At 43.0% G+C, this 14,010-nt stretch overlaps 1 protein-coding gene across 1 annotated transcript; it reads right to left on the bottom strand.

Annotated features, from left to right (window-relative positions):
• Positions 1-2,636: 2,636 nt before the first annotated feature.
• nes (nestin) lies at positions 2,637-13,515 on the bottom strand. Its single transcript, XM_036584029.1, has 4 exons — positions 12,574-13,515; positions 11,483-11,607; positions 8,786-8,865; positions 2,637-8,018 (listed from the first exon to the last, which is right to left on the bottom strand). The coding sequence occupies exons 1-4, from the start codon at positions 13,384-13,386 to the stop codon at positions 2,926-2,928; spliced, it is 6,111 nt and encodes a 2,036-aa protein (XP_036439922.1). The 5' UTR covers positions 13,387-13,515; the 3' UTR covers positions 2,637-2,925.
• Between the last annotated feature and the right edge of the window lie 495 nt (positions 13,516-14,010).

The raw sequence follows: 14,010 nt of genomic DNA, 5'->3' as shown, positions 1-14,010 counted from the left end.
TACTTCAGTTCCTGTGCTGATAGATGGATGTGCTAAGAAGTGCAGTTCTGTAGGGAACCTTCTGCTCAAGTTTATTTATAGAAAGGCATGTTTTACTTTTACTTTAGTCATTTCACATAAGTTGCAATACTCTTATGTGAAGTTAGGGCTGCTTTGCCCACTTCTGGTTTTAATGCTGTATCATCAGCAATGCTCTAATATCACATGATAGTGTGTTAGTGTTCATGAAGCAATGTCATTGAAATTTTCCATTTGTCGTAACAGTTGTTGTGGGCGATCAAGAATTCCTTCCTTCTATCACATGTCCAGATTTGCTGTTTGATCTCCCTAAGCTGGCCTTCTGCCCCTCTCAGCTGCTGCCTAATGTGAGTGACATAGAGGAGTGGACATTCTCACCATTCTGACAACTTTTACTATGTAATTTAATAACATAAATTGAAGAAAGAAAGAAGTAATCAACTAAACACTAGAACACGCAACTTAAGTGCCATCATTCGGATGAGCCACGTTTGCATCTGAATGCAGGGTCGAGCACTCGGGGGCGATTAAATTGACTAATGAAGGACATGCCAAGTCATGCCCTGTCCAATTTTACACACTTTCAATCAGCCAGCAGCTGTTAGGCTGAAGAAATCAATGGAAGTTCTATAATGGAGGCATATGGCTCAGGGGCACTGAGCACACCCATGCCGACTGAACCTAGAAGACACTTTTAGGGCTTTCTGTGATTTTGTGCTCCTTTTCCCTCACTGTTTGACCTACAGGACATTTATTTCAAGCCATGCTCTCACCATTTGGTGGTCACTTGACTGAAATATGCCTCTTTAATCTCTGCTGGATATTGAGTGATCATGTGGTTTTGGTCTTCTTAGAACCAGCCTATGAGTGCTGATCTAGAACCAGCTTGCCCTACCCATACTCCAGTCTTGACCACTGCAGGAGTTTAAAATAGCATTCATCAAATCAGTTGCTTTTAGAAGCGAGTTGCAGGCTCTTGCATCAGGGGAGATTGTGCTGTGTCATATGCTACAGGAAGCTGGTGGATGTGACTGTGGTCTCGAGGGAGAACAGGTGCTGAGGGGACAGAGCAGAGTAGCGGCATGCCGCTCCCCACAGCCCCTTTTGTTACAGCTCACAGAGGAGCCTGTAAATCCTCATGCCCTTGTGTGAGGGAGGGCATGTGTGTGCGCAACAAATGCCCATTTCTGGTTACTTGGATAATGACGACTCAGAGCAGAAGGATGGAGAAACCTATTTAGAGAGAAAGAGCATTGCAGACTGCTGAGGTAATGCAATTACTGTGTCCACACAGACCAAGGCTCTCTCTCCCCCTCCCTCTCTCTCTCACCCACAAACACACACACAGAGATGCAGATGGCGAGAAAGGTGAAGTCATCTTTTGTTACTTGTAGCGGGGTTTCTTTGCCTAATCTTGCAGCCTGTTTGCTGTGTTGGTGTAGCCCTAGGCTGCATTGTGAGCTGGAGGTGGTGAGGTCCCTGACACTGGGACAATTCCAACAATGCCAAAACCCTCGGCCCTCCCACAGCACCCCGGCCCGCTCATCAAGACACTCTTTTGCACAGTAGCTGAGACTTCTAGAACTGCTGCAAAGCAGAAGCTTAATTAATGATTTTATTCACTGAATCTTTTTGTAGAAATAGTTTGTGGGTTTGTATGCTTGTGCACAAGGTACAGTGCTGTGCAGAAGTAAGAGTTCACTTTATTCATTTTTGAGTGTCAGGAAAAATAAAGAGAAAACATATTTAATAAAAATTACACAGCCTTAACTTTTCTGTGTTTACCTTTACGATACATACATTCTTTTCAGGAGACTTGCTTTCAGATTTTTTTCCACACCTGCAAAGTTCAGTCTTAGAAGTTGGCTGCACTTTTTTTTTTTGCTTTTCTTGATCCAAGTAATTCCAAAAACATTCAGTGATGTTGAGGTCTGGACTCGAGCGTGGCCAGACGATTGTTCTCAGAACACCAGTAGCTTCTTTGTCTGATTTGCAAATTTGCTTTGGATTTATTATTTCCTTTTCTCAGTAACAGCTTCTTGTCAGCTACACATCTTTTTTTAAAACTCATAGGGTTGAGTTGTCTTCTCACAGTGGAAGGATATACAGAAATATCCGTGGATTTTTTCAGATCTGAAGCAAGACTGGAACTTTCTAAAAGTACTGTTTATCTGATGGTGACAGTTTTGGTGGCCTACCAGGTCTTGCACGGTGAATATAAAGGTGAATATGCTGGTTTCATAGGTTGATACTATTACAAGGGCTCCCAGTCACATTTTGTACCTTGTCTGATCTAGCACACCTGAGTTAACTAATAACTAATTAACACGCTCCTTGTGGGGTGGGTCATGTGTGTAGAGTGGGGAAAACACAAAAAATGTCCAGAGCATGGGATCACCAGGACTGGGATGAACCTGTGTGCTATTGTTTAATTATTTGATTAAATACTCTTGAACACAAACCAAACAACTCAAAGCGTTGTTTGCTCACGGTTTTATTTTCAGAATGTTCCAATTTGTATCCCAAACTTCTTAAACAAGTGTATTATCTTTTGTGTAGCAAAAGCGGATACAGATACAAAAGGTGTCTATGACACATTGTTTAGAAACTCCTAGCAGTACCATCTGATTCAGTTTATTTCTTAAAATTTGAGGTGTTTCATGGAAATTCACTGTGAAGAGAACTCATGCAATGCAAATTTTCCTTGTGAAGACATAAAGCTACTAAGCAGATACATTTTTATTAGCAAGGCACAAATATGCAGTGTTTATACTTTAATTTTCCTTTCCTAGATTCAGCCTTTGGTTATCAATTAGTGTTATATATGCTGCAGCAAAAAAGATAAATAAATATAACTAAATTGAAAGTCTGTGAGTGTGTGGGGACGGTAATGCTTTTAGAGTAGCATTACGCCTCACCAGAGGACCAGGAGTCTCCATCATCAACAGAGTCATCTGACTGGACAGCCTCCACTTGTCCACCTTTCACATCTTGACACTGGAGCTGTTTTGCCTGTGGCATCTCTTGCTCTTCCCTTTCCTCCTCCTCTTCTGATTGAGCTGTAGAGATGCTCATCTCTTTCTCAGGTTTCCCATTAGCTGCTTTCAGGCTCCCCAGCTCTCCCCAGTCCTCCTCAAAGGTCATGCTCTGGTTTGGATGAATAGTGTTTGTTGTGTCTATTGGCTCATTTGAGTCAAATGTAGCAGCCATCTCAAATTTTGTTGCACTCCAGATGTCTTCCTTTATGCTTGATGTAAAGAAGCTGTGAAGGTCATTTTCTTTTTCCTTGGTTTGAGGTTCTTCATTTAGGACACTGCCTTGGAAAATATCCTCCTTTCCTGATGCTTTGTTGTCCTCCATAGTCGTACCAATGAGGATGTTATTGGATGCTCCTGTGATGTCTGGATGGTCCAAATCCTCCCATTCTTGCATTTGAGGAAGACTGCTAGTATTTCCGTGCATTCCACTGCTGCTGTTGTCCACTAAAATTTGCTCTTCCTCCTTGTTTTGACTTATCCTCTCCCATTCTGCTGCCTGAGAAGTGCTGTAATTTTCAATGCTCTCCTCCTCAAACCTCTCTTTCATCACCTCCTCCAGAAGGCCTGTGAAGGACACTGAATCATTCTTTGAGGCTTCACCAGATGTAGCAGCATTGCTGAAGTCTAAAAGCTTGGTTGACACTGCTGCATGGCTAAGGAGCTGAGAGCACTGGCTAGCATTAGGAGATTCATCTTCTGAGCTGTTGGACTCTTCCAAGTCTGAGTTGGCTATGTTGGTCTGGCTCTCTGGCCGACTGTTCAGCCCACTGTGTTGAGAAAGGTTGTCCGTGAAATCTGCATGAGTGAGCATTGACAGATTTGACTGCTCATCTTCCTCTTTTGTAAAGGCCTGTTCTTCAGTCAAATTTGATTCAGTTGGAAATACATCTGAATGTGGGGTCTCTGTTGATGGTATTTCATGGAGCTCTTCTTCCAGGCCTTGTTCTTTGGATGGTTCAAGCAGTGGTTTGTCTGTGACAAGGGGGAAATAGTCAGAGTGTGTCTTTACTCCACTTTCACCTTCTCCCTCTGACTTGATTTGCATGAAGGACTCCATATAGCACATCTCTGTGTTGTCATTAGTAATGGCAATGTCATCCTCACCAGTGGCAGGCTGCTCAAATGGAAGAGCCTGTCGCTCGGTTTCACTGACGAAACTCCAGTCTTGTAAACCTGAGTTCTCTTCTTGTTCCTGAACCAGGAGAACCTGATTTTTCTTTTCTGTATCTTCTGCACCTTGACTACTCTCCTCACGATTCCTGAAGTCATTTTCTACAAGATCCACCAAAGTATCATCCTTCAGTAAGTCAACATTAATGTCCACATCAGTACTTTCACCTTGAAGAATGTCCTCACTCACAGGCTCTACAGAATCCTCATTGGTTATCTCATCAATGTTCTCTTCTACCACAGTTTGAGCCGATTCCTCCATTACTACGTTGTCTGAGTAGGCGATCTCAGGCTGATCAGACAGGTCCTCCATGGTATCAAAGCGTTTGGCAATGTTCTGGCTCCACATGAGGACCTCTTCATGTTTCTCCCTTTCTTCCTCACTGTCACTCACTCCCATATGAGAAACCTGAGTGTTGGCATCTGTCTCTTCATCACTTTTGTAATGAATGAGGGGACGAGTGTCCGCTAGCGTGTTCTCCTGGGCGTAGCTGTCTGCCTCACCAAGGTCAGTTCTCCACGAAGCAGAGATGTTTAATGATTCATCTTCATCACTCTGCATCTGCTCCTCTTCTGCGTGATCCTCAACTAAAAGTTGGTCTTCCTGATATGTGTCCACCACTAAGTCAGTCATTTGCTCTGTATGTTCTGAATTTCTGTGTGGATCAACCTCAAGCTCTAAGGCAGAAGAGTCCTGTACTATAGCTTCTTTTCCGGCACTAGCCAAGTTTTCGTCTATAACTGCAATATCTTCATCCATCTTCCTCTCTTCCTCCTCTTTCTCTTCTTCTCCATCAGACACTTTCTCTTTTTTTCTCACCTCCACTTTACTCTCTTCAGTTTCGGAATCACTTTTTGTCTCCTCTTCTTGCAATTCAACATCAGAATGATGACCTTCCTGCTCGTCGGTGCCACAACATTCGACTTCTGCTTCATCTTCTATTTCTGCAGTCGTATCTATTTCCTCCCACCTTTCTATTGACTCTCTTTCTACTTCAGGTGCACTTTCGAGTGACTCCACTCCAGGGATGTTGGCAACACTCTCCTTTGCATCATCTGCCCATGTTTTATTTTCACTCTTTTTCTCATCATGGCTAAATGCATCTGTGGAATGCAAAGATGTCTGTTCAAATAATGGCAAAGCTGGGTTCTCACTGTCTTCACCAAGCTGTTTTAAATCTGTTAGTGTATTGTCTCTTCTACATTCTTGCATGTAGTTTTCACTGGTGTTTTCTGACTCAAGCTCAGAGACTACATCTTTCTCCTCTGGTATCGCTGTATCATTTTCCTCCCAGGCAAACATCGGCGCATGTGATATTTGAGCCATCTCAGTAGACACCTCAGTCTCCTCTTCTTCTCCATCCTCTGAACCCTTTGTATCCTCTGTGTGTAGATTAAAGGGCGCCTCTCCCTCTGGAGTCTGGGGAAGGCTACTCAGATGTCCAGCTGGCAAACTAATCAATGCTGCTTCCTCAGGGCCAAAAGTATCCTGTCTAGCCTTTGATTGATTCACAGTAAGGATCTCCTCCAAATCTTCTTTACCATGTTCACTGAGTGTGGGCTCCTGCAAGTCTTCTTTAACATGTGCACTGAGTGTGGGCTCCTCCAAGTCGTCTTTAACATGTGCACTGAGTGTGGGCTCCTGCAAGTCTTCTTTAACATGTGCACTGAGTGTGGGCTCCTCCAAGTCTTCTTTAACATGTGCACTGAGTGTGGGCTCCTCCAAGTCTTCTTTAACATGTGCACTGAGTGTGGGGTCCTCCAAGTCTTCTTTAACATGTGCACTGAGTGTGGGCTCCTCCAAGTCTTCTGTAACATGTGCACTGAGTGTGGGCTCCTGCAAGTCTTCTTTAACATGTGCACTGAGTGTGGGCTCCTCCAAGTCTTCTTTAACATGTGCACTGAGTGTGGGGTCCTCCAAGTCTTCTTTAACATGTGCACTGAGTGTGGGCTCCTCCAAGTCTTCTGTAACATGTGCACTGAGTGTGGGCTCCTGCAAGTCTTCTGGAACATGTGCACTGAGTGTGGGCTCCTCCAAGTCTTCTTTAACATGTGCACCGAGTGTGGGCTCCTGCAAGTCTTCTTTAACATGTGCACTGAGTGTGGGCTCCTGCAAGTCTTCTGGAACATGTGCACTGAGTGTGGGCTCCTCCAAGTCTTCTTTAACATGTGCACTGAGTGTGGGCTCCTCCAAGTCTTCTTTAACATGTGCACTGAGTGTGGGCTCCTGCAAGTCTTCTGGAACATGTGCACTGAGTGTGGGCTCCTCCAAGTCTTCTTTAACATGTGCACTGAGTGTGGGCTCCTGCAAGTCTTCTTTAACATGTGCACTGAGTGTGGGCTCCTGCAAGTCTTCTTTAACATGTGCACTGAGTGTGGGCTCCTGCAAGTCTTCTTTAACATGTGCACTGAGTGTGGGCTCCTGCAAGTCTTCTTTAACATGTGCACTGAGTGTGGGCTCCTGCAAGTCTTCTTTAACATGTGCACTGAGTGTGGGCTCCTCCAAGTCTTCTTTAACATGTGCACTGAGTGTGGGCTCCTGCAAGTCTTCTTTAACATGTGCACTGAGTGTGGGCTCCTGCAAGTCTTCTGTAACATGTGCACTGAGTGTGGGCTCCTGCAAGTCTTCTTTAACATGTGCACTGAGTGTGGGCTCCTGCAAGTCTTCTTTAACATGTGCACTGAGTGTGGGCTCCTCCAAGTCTTCTATAACATGTGCACTGAGTGTGGGCTCCTCCAAGTCGTCTTTAACATGTGCACTGAGTGTGGGCTCCTCCAAGTCGTCTTTAACATGTGCACTGAGTGTGGGCTCCTCCAAGTCTTCTTTAACATGTGCACTGAGTGTGGGCTCCTCCAAGTCTTCTTTAACATGTGCACTGAGTGTGGGCTCCTGCAAGTCTTCTTTAACATGTGCACTGAGTGTGGGCTCCTGCAAGTCTTCTTTAACATGTGCACTGAGTGTGGGCTCCTCCAAGTCTTCTTTAACATGTGCACTGAGTGTGGGCTCCTCCAAGTCTTCTTTAACATGTGCACTGAGTGTGGGCTCCTCCAAGTCTTCTTTAACATGTGCACTGAGTGTGGGCTCCTGCAAGTCTTTAACATGTGCACTGAGTGTGGGCTCCTGCAAGTCTTTAACATGTGCACTGAGTGTGGGCTCCTGCAAGTCTTTAACATGTGCACTGAGTGTGGGCTCCTGCAAGTCTTCTTTAACATGTGCATTGAGTGTGGGCTCCTGCAAGTCTTCTGGAACATGTGCATTGAGTGTGGGCTCCTCCAAGTCTTCTTTAACATGTGCACTGAGTGTGGGCTCCTCCAAGTCTTCTGGAACATGTGCATTGAGTGTGGGCTCCTGCAAGTCTTCTGGAACATGTGCACTGAGTGTGGGCTCCTCTAAGTCTTCTTTAATATGTGCACTTGGTATGGAATCTGGCTCATCTACAGCTGGAGGAACCACACGATCAGAAACAGCAGTAGTACAGCTCACTTCTTCATGAGCTTTCTCAGGTGTGAAAGGAACCAAGCCTGTTCCAGTGAGAGACCTTGTCGATGTAACTATGGATGTCATTTGAAATGTTGCTGTCCCTTTACTTATGCCTTCTTCCTTTTCACCATTCTGCAGCCTCTTGGGTGTCTCCTGTGTGCTTCGTGTCAGGCTCCATGAAGGAGTGGGAGTCATGAGATTGGCTTTAGAATGTGTGATTGATCTAGAGGTAGTCAGTGGACTGCTGAGGAGAGAGGAAGCTGAGATGGTCTGAGTGCCTGGATGAATCCCATGGGGCTTGGAAAGCGCTTCTGTGAATGAAATGAAAGGATTGGTGTTTCAGATGTAACATAGGTTGGACAAAATTAGGAAAAAGCAGAGAAATTGTTGTAATACACAGGAAGTATTACACATTCTGTATCCCTGTAATTTGTGGTTTTGTTTTCTTTTGCATTGTTTCATTTTAATAATGATTGGGATGCAAGTATAATACTGAATGGGCAGACATCTGACTAAGGGAACGTAGTCTATTAGATTTGGCAAAGTTTTACTGAACAATCATGGTTATAGAGCCCTTGTCCCTCTCACAGAGGAATTATCAGGATACACAGTAGTACACAGTAATGGTGATAGATATTGATCTTCTCTTTGTCTCTCTCAGGCCCCATTACTGGAAGTACAGCCATCTGGTCTAGTGACCGATGGGGAGTCTGCCATTACCAGGACCAACTCCATTTAGTAGAGTGAATACACCACCCCCACACACTTGCGCACTACAGGCAGTGATATGGTTGAGCACTGGGACCATTCTTATCAGTGTCATTCAGGATCGGAGATGAATCACTGACTCTTAAGTAGAGTGCTGTGAAGCTTCATTTCTTGTATATGCTTTGGTACCTCGTCCCGTAGAGAACCTTTATTATAAGTGTTTATACTCCTATTAGTAACACTCTATTTTATTTGACTTTAAAAATAAGTTGAATTAAGCCATGTTTTTATTTTTTGAAGTCGACAAAACCATTCTGTAAAGCTCAGATGTGTGATGGTATATTGAAAATGAAAAAAAAAAAAAAATCACCTAAAAGAGATTCTGTCCGGATGCTGGTCTTCCTTGTTGATTGGCCGTTAACTCTCAGGCTCTCGCTGTCCAACAAAGCTCTGAAGAACATGGAAAAGAAGTGTTAAAGTTATTACTATAAAGGCAGTCATAGAATTCCAATCACACACTTTTTTGAGTGCTGACTTGAACCTTCTAGAACATACCCCACAATGTACATGAAAATGGAAAGCCTTTCTAAAAACACTGGTGTGTTTTTAAATTAAAAATAAAATGCATATCACTACATTTAATTACATGAGCTCACAACCAACTACCTATTTGAAAAAGTCCTAGACTCAGTTTAGGCATTATACTACAGTTTATACATAATACAAATCTAAATACCAAAAATCTTGGGAGCTTTTTTGGGAGTACGACTGTATTACATCACCTTTCATTCTGACAGCTCTTCTTAATGGTTTGGGGACTGACCCCACCAATTGATCCAGTCTTGAACGCATAATTTTGTGTCATTCTTTCGTTATACTGCACACAGGCCAGTCTAGCACTCGCACTCTCTGATTACACAGCCATGCAGTTGTAACACATGCAGAATTTGCTTGGTGTTGTCATGTTGAAATAAACATAGACATCCTTGAAAAAGGCATTCCCTAGAAAGCAGCATATGTTGCTACAAAATATGTACTTATCTTTTAATGGTGCCTTCACAGATGTGCAAGTGCAACTCCCTCTCAACACCATGACAGATCCTGGCTTTTGAACTTTACACTGGTAACAGCTGGGATGGTGAACACTAATCTTTCCATAAACAATCTAAACAGTCTAAAAAGTCGACTGACACAAGCCTCAACCCATACTTGCTTATAAAGGACTAGGCCTTTCCTGGATACTCCTTTTATATACCCAAGCATGATTGCATCATCTGTCAAGATATTTTTGACCATTTCACGACATTCTCATCATTAATTTCTGAATTAATATATTTCCTTTGTACCTTTAAATACGGGTCAACATGGATTTAAAATTCACTGCTTTCTGTTTTTATTTCCATTTCATATACTGTCCCACCTTTTTTAGGATTGAGGTTTGGAACTTTAGGCCTTGATTTTGGTCAACATCTCCTAGTCAGTTGTGACGAGAGATGTTAACTGCAGCTAGCTTACACTAGTAAAGGATTAAGGTCTGCTGTGTGTGGAGGAATGAACTTTCTAAAACACAGAGGGTGAAGAAAGGAAGGGGGCGGGAAGGCTTTTGTTGCCCTTGAGCAGCAGGCCAGAGCCGGAGTCTGTTGTTATGGAAATGAAGTTTCAGATTTGTTATTGTCAGACCATCTGCAGCACACAGGCCACTGTTGGTGCCTTTATCCATCACACATCATCGTGACTAATGATAGGCTTCACACACAGTCAGATCCACCAGCGTGAGAGCAAGAACGTGGCTGTTGGATCCGGGTTATATGAGCAGACAGAGCAGCCGTAATTCTTATTTTTATTTCACACGTGTGGATTATTCCCATTCCAGCATACACAACCATGAGTGTTCCCTTTTATGGGAATACTTACTTGGGAAGAATGTGACCCTCAGGAAAAAAAAAATCTTTTATACAACTACTAATAATGGGCATATCATAATATAACTTTCAAATTAGTTCTCTTTGAGTTCTTAGACAATGTGCACATTGTTGCTGTCCCAATAATAATAATATATGTATCCCCAAAATGGTAACTTTACAGGAGAATGAAAAATGTCATTTTGAACTATTTTTATTGATCAAATTATCATGAATGTTTTACACAGCGTAAACGATAAAAAGAAAACTAAAAATCTAACAAAATGCAGTTATATGGTTTTGATGTCATTGATGACACAGTATTTGCCCAATGGGGCGTACTCTAACTACTAAAACAATGTACTACGTTTCTAGCCAAGATTTACACTGCACTCACAACATAAGCACACAGTTAAATTTTAAATTGAGAACCTAACAAAGAACCACAAAGATGAGCAGAAACAAAAGTGGTCCATCACTAGGGCATGTCGTACATACTTAAAAATAAAAGTTCCTAAATGGTTCTTGGCTTGGTGCATGATGCATGTTTCTAGGAAAAATAACATTAAAGAGCCACAATGTTATGTGGACATTTTGTAAAACAGTTCTTCACATTTGCACATCTCATTTACAAAAAATATTTCTTCAAAGAACCGTCCATTGAAAGGTTTTTCTAAGCAAATCAAAAGTGCTTAATTCATAGCGTTACTCTAAATAGCCTTGTTTACACCTTTATTTTTAGGAGTGCATAAAAATATGGATTATTTCAAGGATCTGAATGCTTTTGCAAGTTATGCAAATGGCTCACCCTAGTCACTCTAGACTTCCTGGGCTTGTCTCTTCAGTTTGTATCTTAACGCATGGGTGTGGGGCAGTGCTGAATGGCAGATACGGTGAAGCCCATTTGGAGTCACTTATCTAAAGTCTAAGGTTACCCCTTTCCAGGGCAACTGAAATAGCTCTTTATATCAGTGACAACTCTTATAGTTTGCAGCAGCAGTGCTATGCTCTTCCTTGAATTGGAGGAGATGTATAATAGAGTGTTGAAAAACTAGGGGAGTGACTGGCACAAACAGACTACATGTTATTATCTTCTATGATTTGTTTTCCTAAGGGAATGGCACGGTGGAAGAGAGGGAGGAAGATAATTTTAAGGATAAAAATACCTGTAAGTGGCCACTTCCAGCCCCAGACGCATCTTCGTCTGCAGCAGGTCACGTGTATCAACCAGCAGATCACCTATCTGCTCCCCAAGATCCACTTTCTCTGACTCCAGAGCCTCCACCTCAACCTGTAGACAGATAGACATGAAAAGTTTGGAAAAACCTCCAAAACATATTAAATTTCTCTCCAGCTATTTACACACTATATCTTTGTTTGAGGAATTTGGGGGGGCACAAAAATGCATTACACAGCACTTCTTTGGTGAGTGGTTCTATGGCAAATAAAAGGCTTCTTAGTACTGGAGACCACCAGATAAGAAGTTTAATTGTAATGGGCTCCGTCAGCGTAGACTCATAACCCCTTCAATAATGAGCACACTGTCATTTTCCGTGTTGTCAACCAGTGACTAAAACGATGAGTGAGAAATCTTAAGGTTTTTTCCTTTTTCTGTAGCTTCATCTTCTCTGTAGCGTACTGCTCAGTGCAGTCTATTCGCATGAAATGACATTTTTATGTTTAAGGAATGTTGGTTGTGGTTGGTTGTGGCCTTTTTTTTAGTTGACTTGCTTCATATTTGCTTCCTTTCAGCTGAGCTTTAACAAGAAACAATGACATGAAATCCAGTCATTGTTTTTTGCATCACATATTGATTTAAAAAATAATTTCTCACCGTTCAAGCTGATTACATCTGGCAGTACAGCACTAATTCCATTATCCTAATGCTTTTAGGCTTGGTAATGGGACCAGATGTTTGACAATAGGCACCGTCTGACCAAAACCTTGTATCTCCAAAATAGTAACGTTACAGGAGAAGGAAAAAAACATCTTGACTTTCAATGTAAGTTAATGTAAAGAGATTTTTCAAGTAATTATGGACCACTTCTATTTCTATTAGTCCATTCTTCATTAAATTTTCACACAATGTAAAGGACAACTTCAAATGATGTCAAAAATGTAAAACAACAAAAATGGAGATGCAGGGTTTTGTTCTAACAGCAACAATCTGAATGTAATAACAAGTAGAACTTAGTTGTATTTATTCGATTCTCACATGAATAAGAATTAGTAGCTGTTGCAGAGTCTTCATTTTTACCTGAAGTTGTTGAAGCTCTTGATTCTGCCTCTCTCTCTGCTGGGTTATGTTCTTCTCCAGCAGCTCCCTCTTGACTTTTGTGCTCTCCAGCTCTTTGGCTAAATCTTGCACATATAGCTGATTCTCCTTCTTCTCCTGGTTGATCTGTGCCATGTGAGCTCTGGCCTGGTTCAGGCTGTCCTCCAGCTGCTCTACCTGTCTTTGATACACACCTGCTGCCACCTGCCATGCCAGGGCCGCTCTTTGGGAGTACTCTTCCCCCAGGCCCTGGAGGCTGATGGTTTGGCCGTGCTGAGGAGCCAGTAGTATAGGCTTTGAGAGGGCACTTGTGGACTTCAGGCTTGCCATCTCCTCCTGGTGGACCTGCACCTGCAGCGAAACCTCATTCTCAAGGTGAGCAGCCTGCTCTCTTAGCCAAATCTGCGTCCTCCACTCGTCCTCCATCATCTTCTTGTATTCTGCTAGTTTTCTCTTAGCTTTGGCCTGCGCTGCCCTCTCTTTTTGTCTCTGTGCATTCAGCACTTCCATCTCCTCTACGAGGTTGCTCACCTCCAGCTCCACGCGATCCTTCTTCATCCAGGCAGCCTGTGCCTCTCTCCTGGCCAGGTTGAGGGCTTCTTCGTGGGCTTGCCTTTGACCTTTGGTATCTCTGTTCCTCTGAAGTGCCTGGATCTCCCCCCGTAGAAGCTGATTCTCTTCCTCCAGCAGCTTCACACGGCCCAAGTATGACTCCAGCCTCTTGTTCAGCTCCAGCATTTGGTACTTCTCCTCTCCGACGTGAGGGAGCAGCTGCCGGACACTTGGGATCTCCATTGCAGTGAGAGGCGGCCTGGTTCAGGTCCACAATAACAGCACTATGCTGTAGCCTGTATGGCTGTGCTCTAGTGTCTGTTTCGAAAGGCTGGCTCCAGGGTCAGTTGCCTCCAGAAGCCTCAGTGGCACTTGCTTGAATGGCCGGCAAAGAGAGACACTTTCATAGTAGGGGAGGAGAGGGGGAGGGCAGAGGGGAGTCAGAGGAGGGGTGGAGACAGGGAAAGAGAGGAGTGATGTAATTTGTCCATTTAACTCTAGTACTGCTGGGAGTGTCTGTCCCTCATAGAAAGCAGTCAAGCACATGGTATTCCTCAACAGATGTGTTCAAGATCTTGAGTCAGTGCTGAGAATGATAAATGTTACGAGGCTATTTTTACTGAAGCTTTGTCTTTATATAGTCATTTATTTCTGGGTGTTCCTGTTTGAAGCGATAAGATCCAAAAATTTCCCCTAAATAGCAATTGCTTATCCAGCAAACACAGAACGCAACATTATAACATGGTTCCCCTTAGGTTATTTCATCGAAACCATTCCATAACATTCTGGAAACTTTATATTGTATTGCTGTTCCTGAAACGTTTTGGGAGCCAAAAGCAAAATATTGTGTCATATTGTTATATATAT

The sequence above is a fragment of the Colossoma macropomum genome, unplaced genomic scaffold (assembly GCF_904425465.1).
Source record: "Colossoma macropomum unplaced genomic scaffold, Colossoma_macropomum, whole genome shotgun sequence".
Taxonomy (NCBI): Eukaryota; Metazoa; Chordata; class Actinopteri; order Characiformes; family Serrasalmidae; genus Colossoma; species Colossoma macropomum.
This window is presented reverse-complemented; position numbering and strand designations above follow the sequence as displayed.

Coding starts and splice junctions, on each gene's coding strand:
- nes (XM_036584029.1), bottom strand. CDS start 13,386: ATGGAGATCCCAAGTGTCCGGCAGCTGCTCCCTCACGTCGGAGAGGAG. Junction 8,866..11,482: donor CTGGAAGTGGCCACTTACAG/GTATTTTTATCC, acceptor CATGTTCTTCAG/AGCTTTGTTGGACAGCGAGA. Junction 8,019..8,785: donor CCGGACAGAATCTCTTTTAG/GTGATTTTTTTT, acceptor TTTCATTCACAG/AAGCGCTTTCCAAGCCCCAT.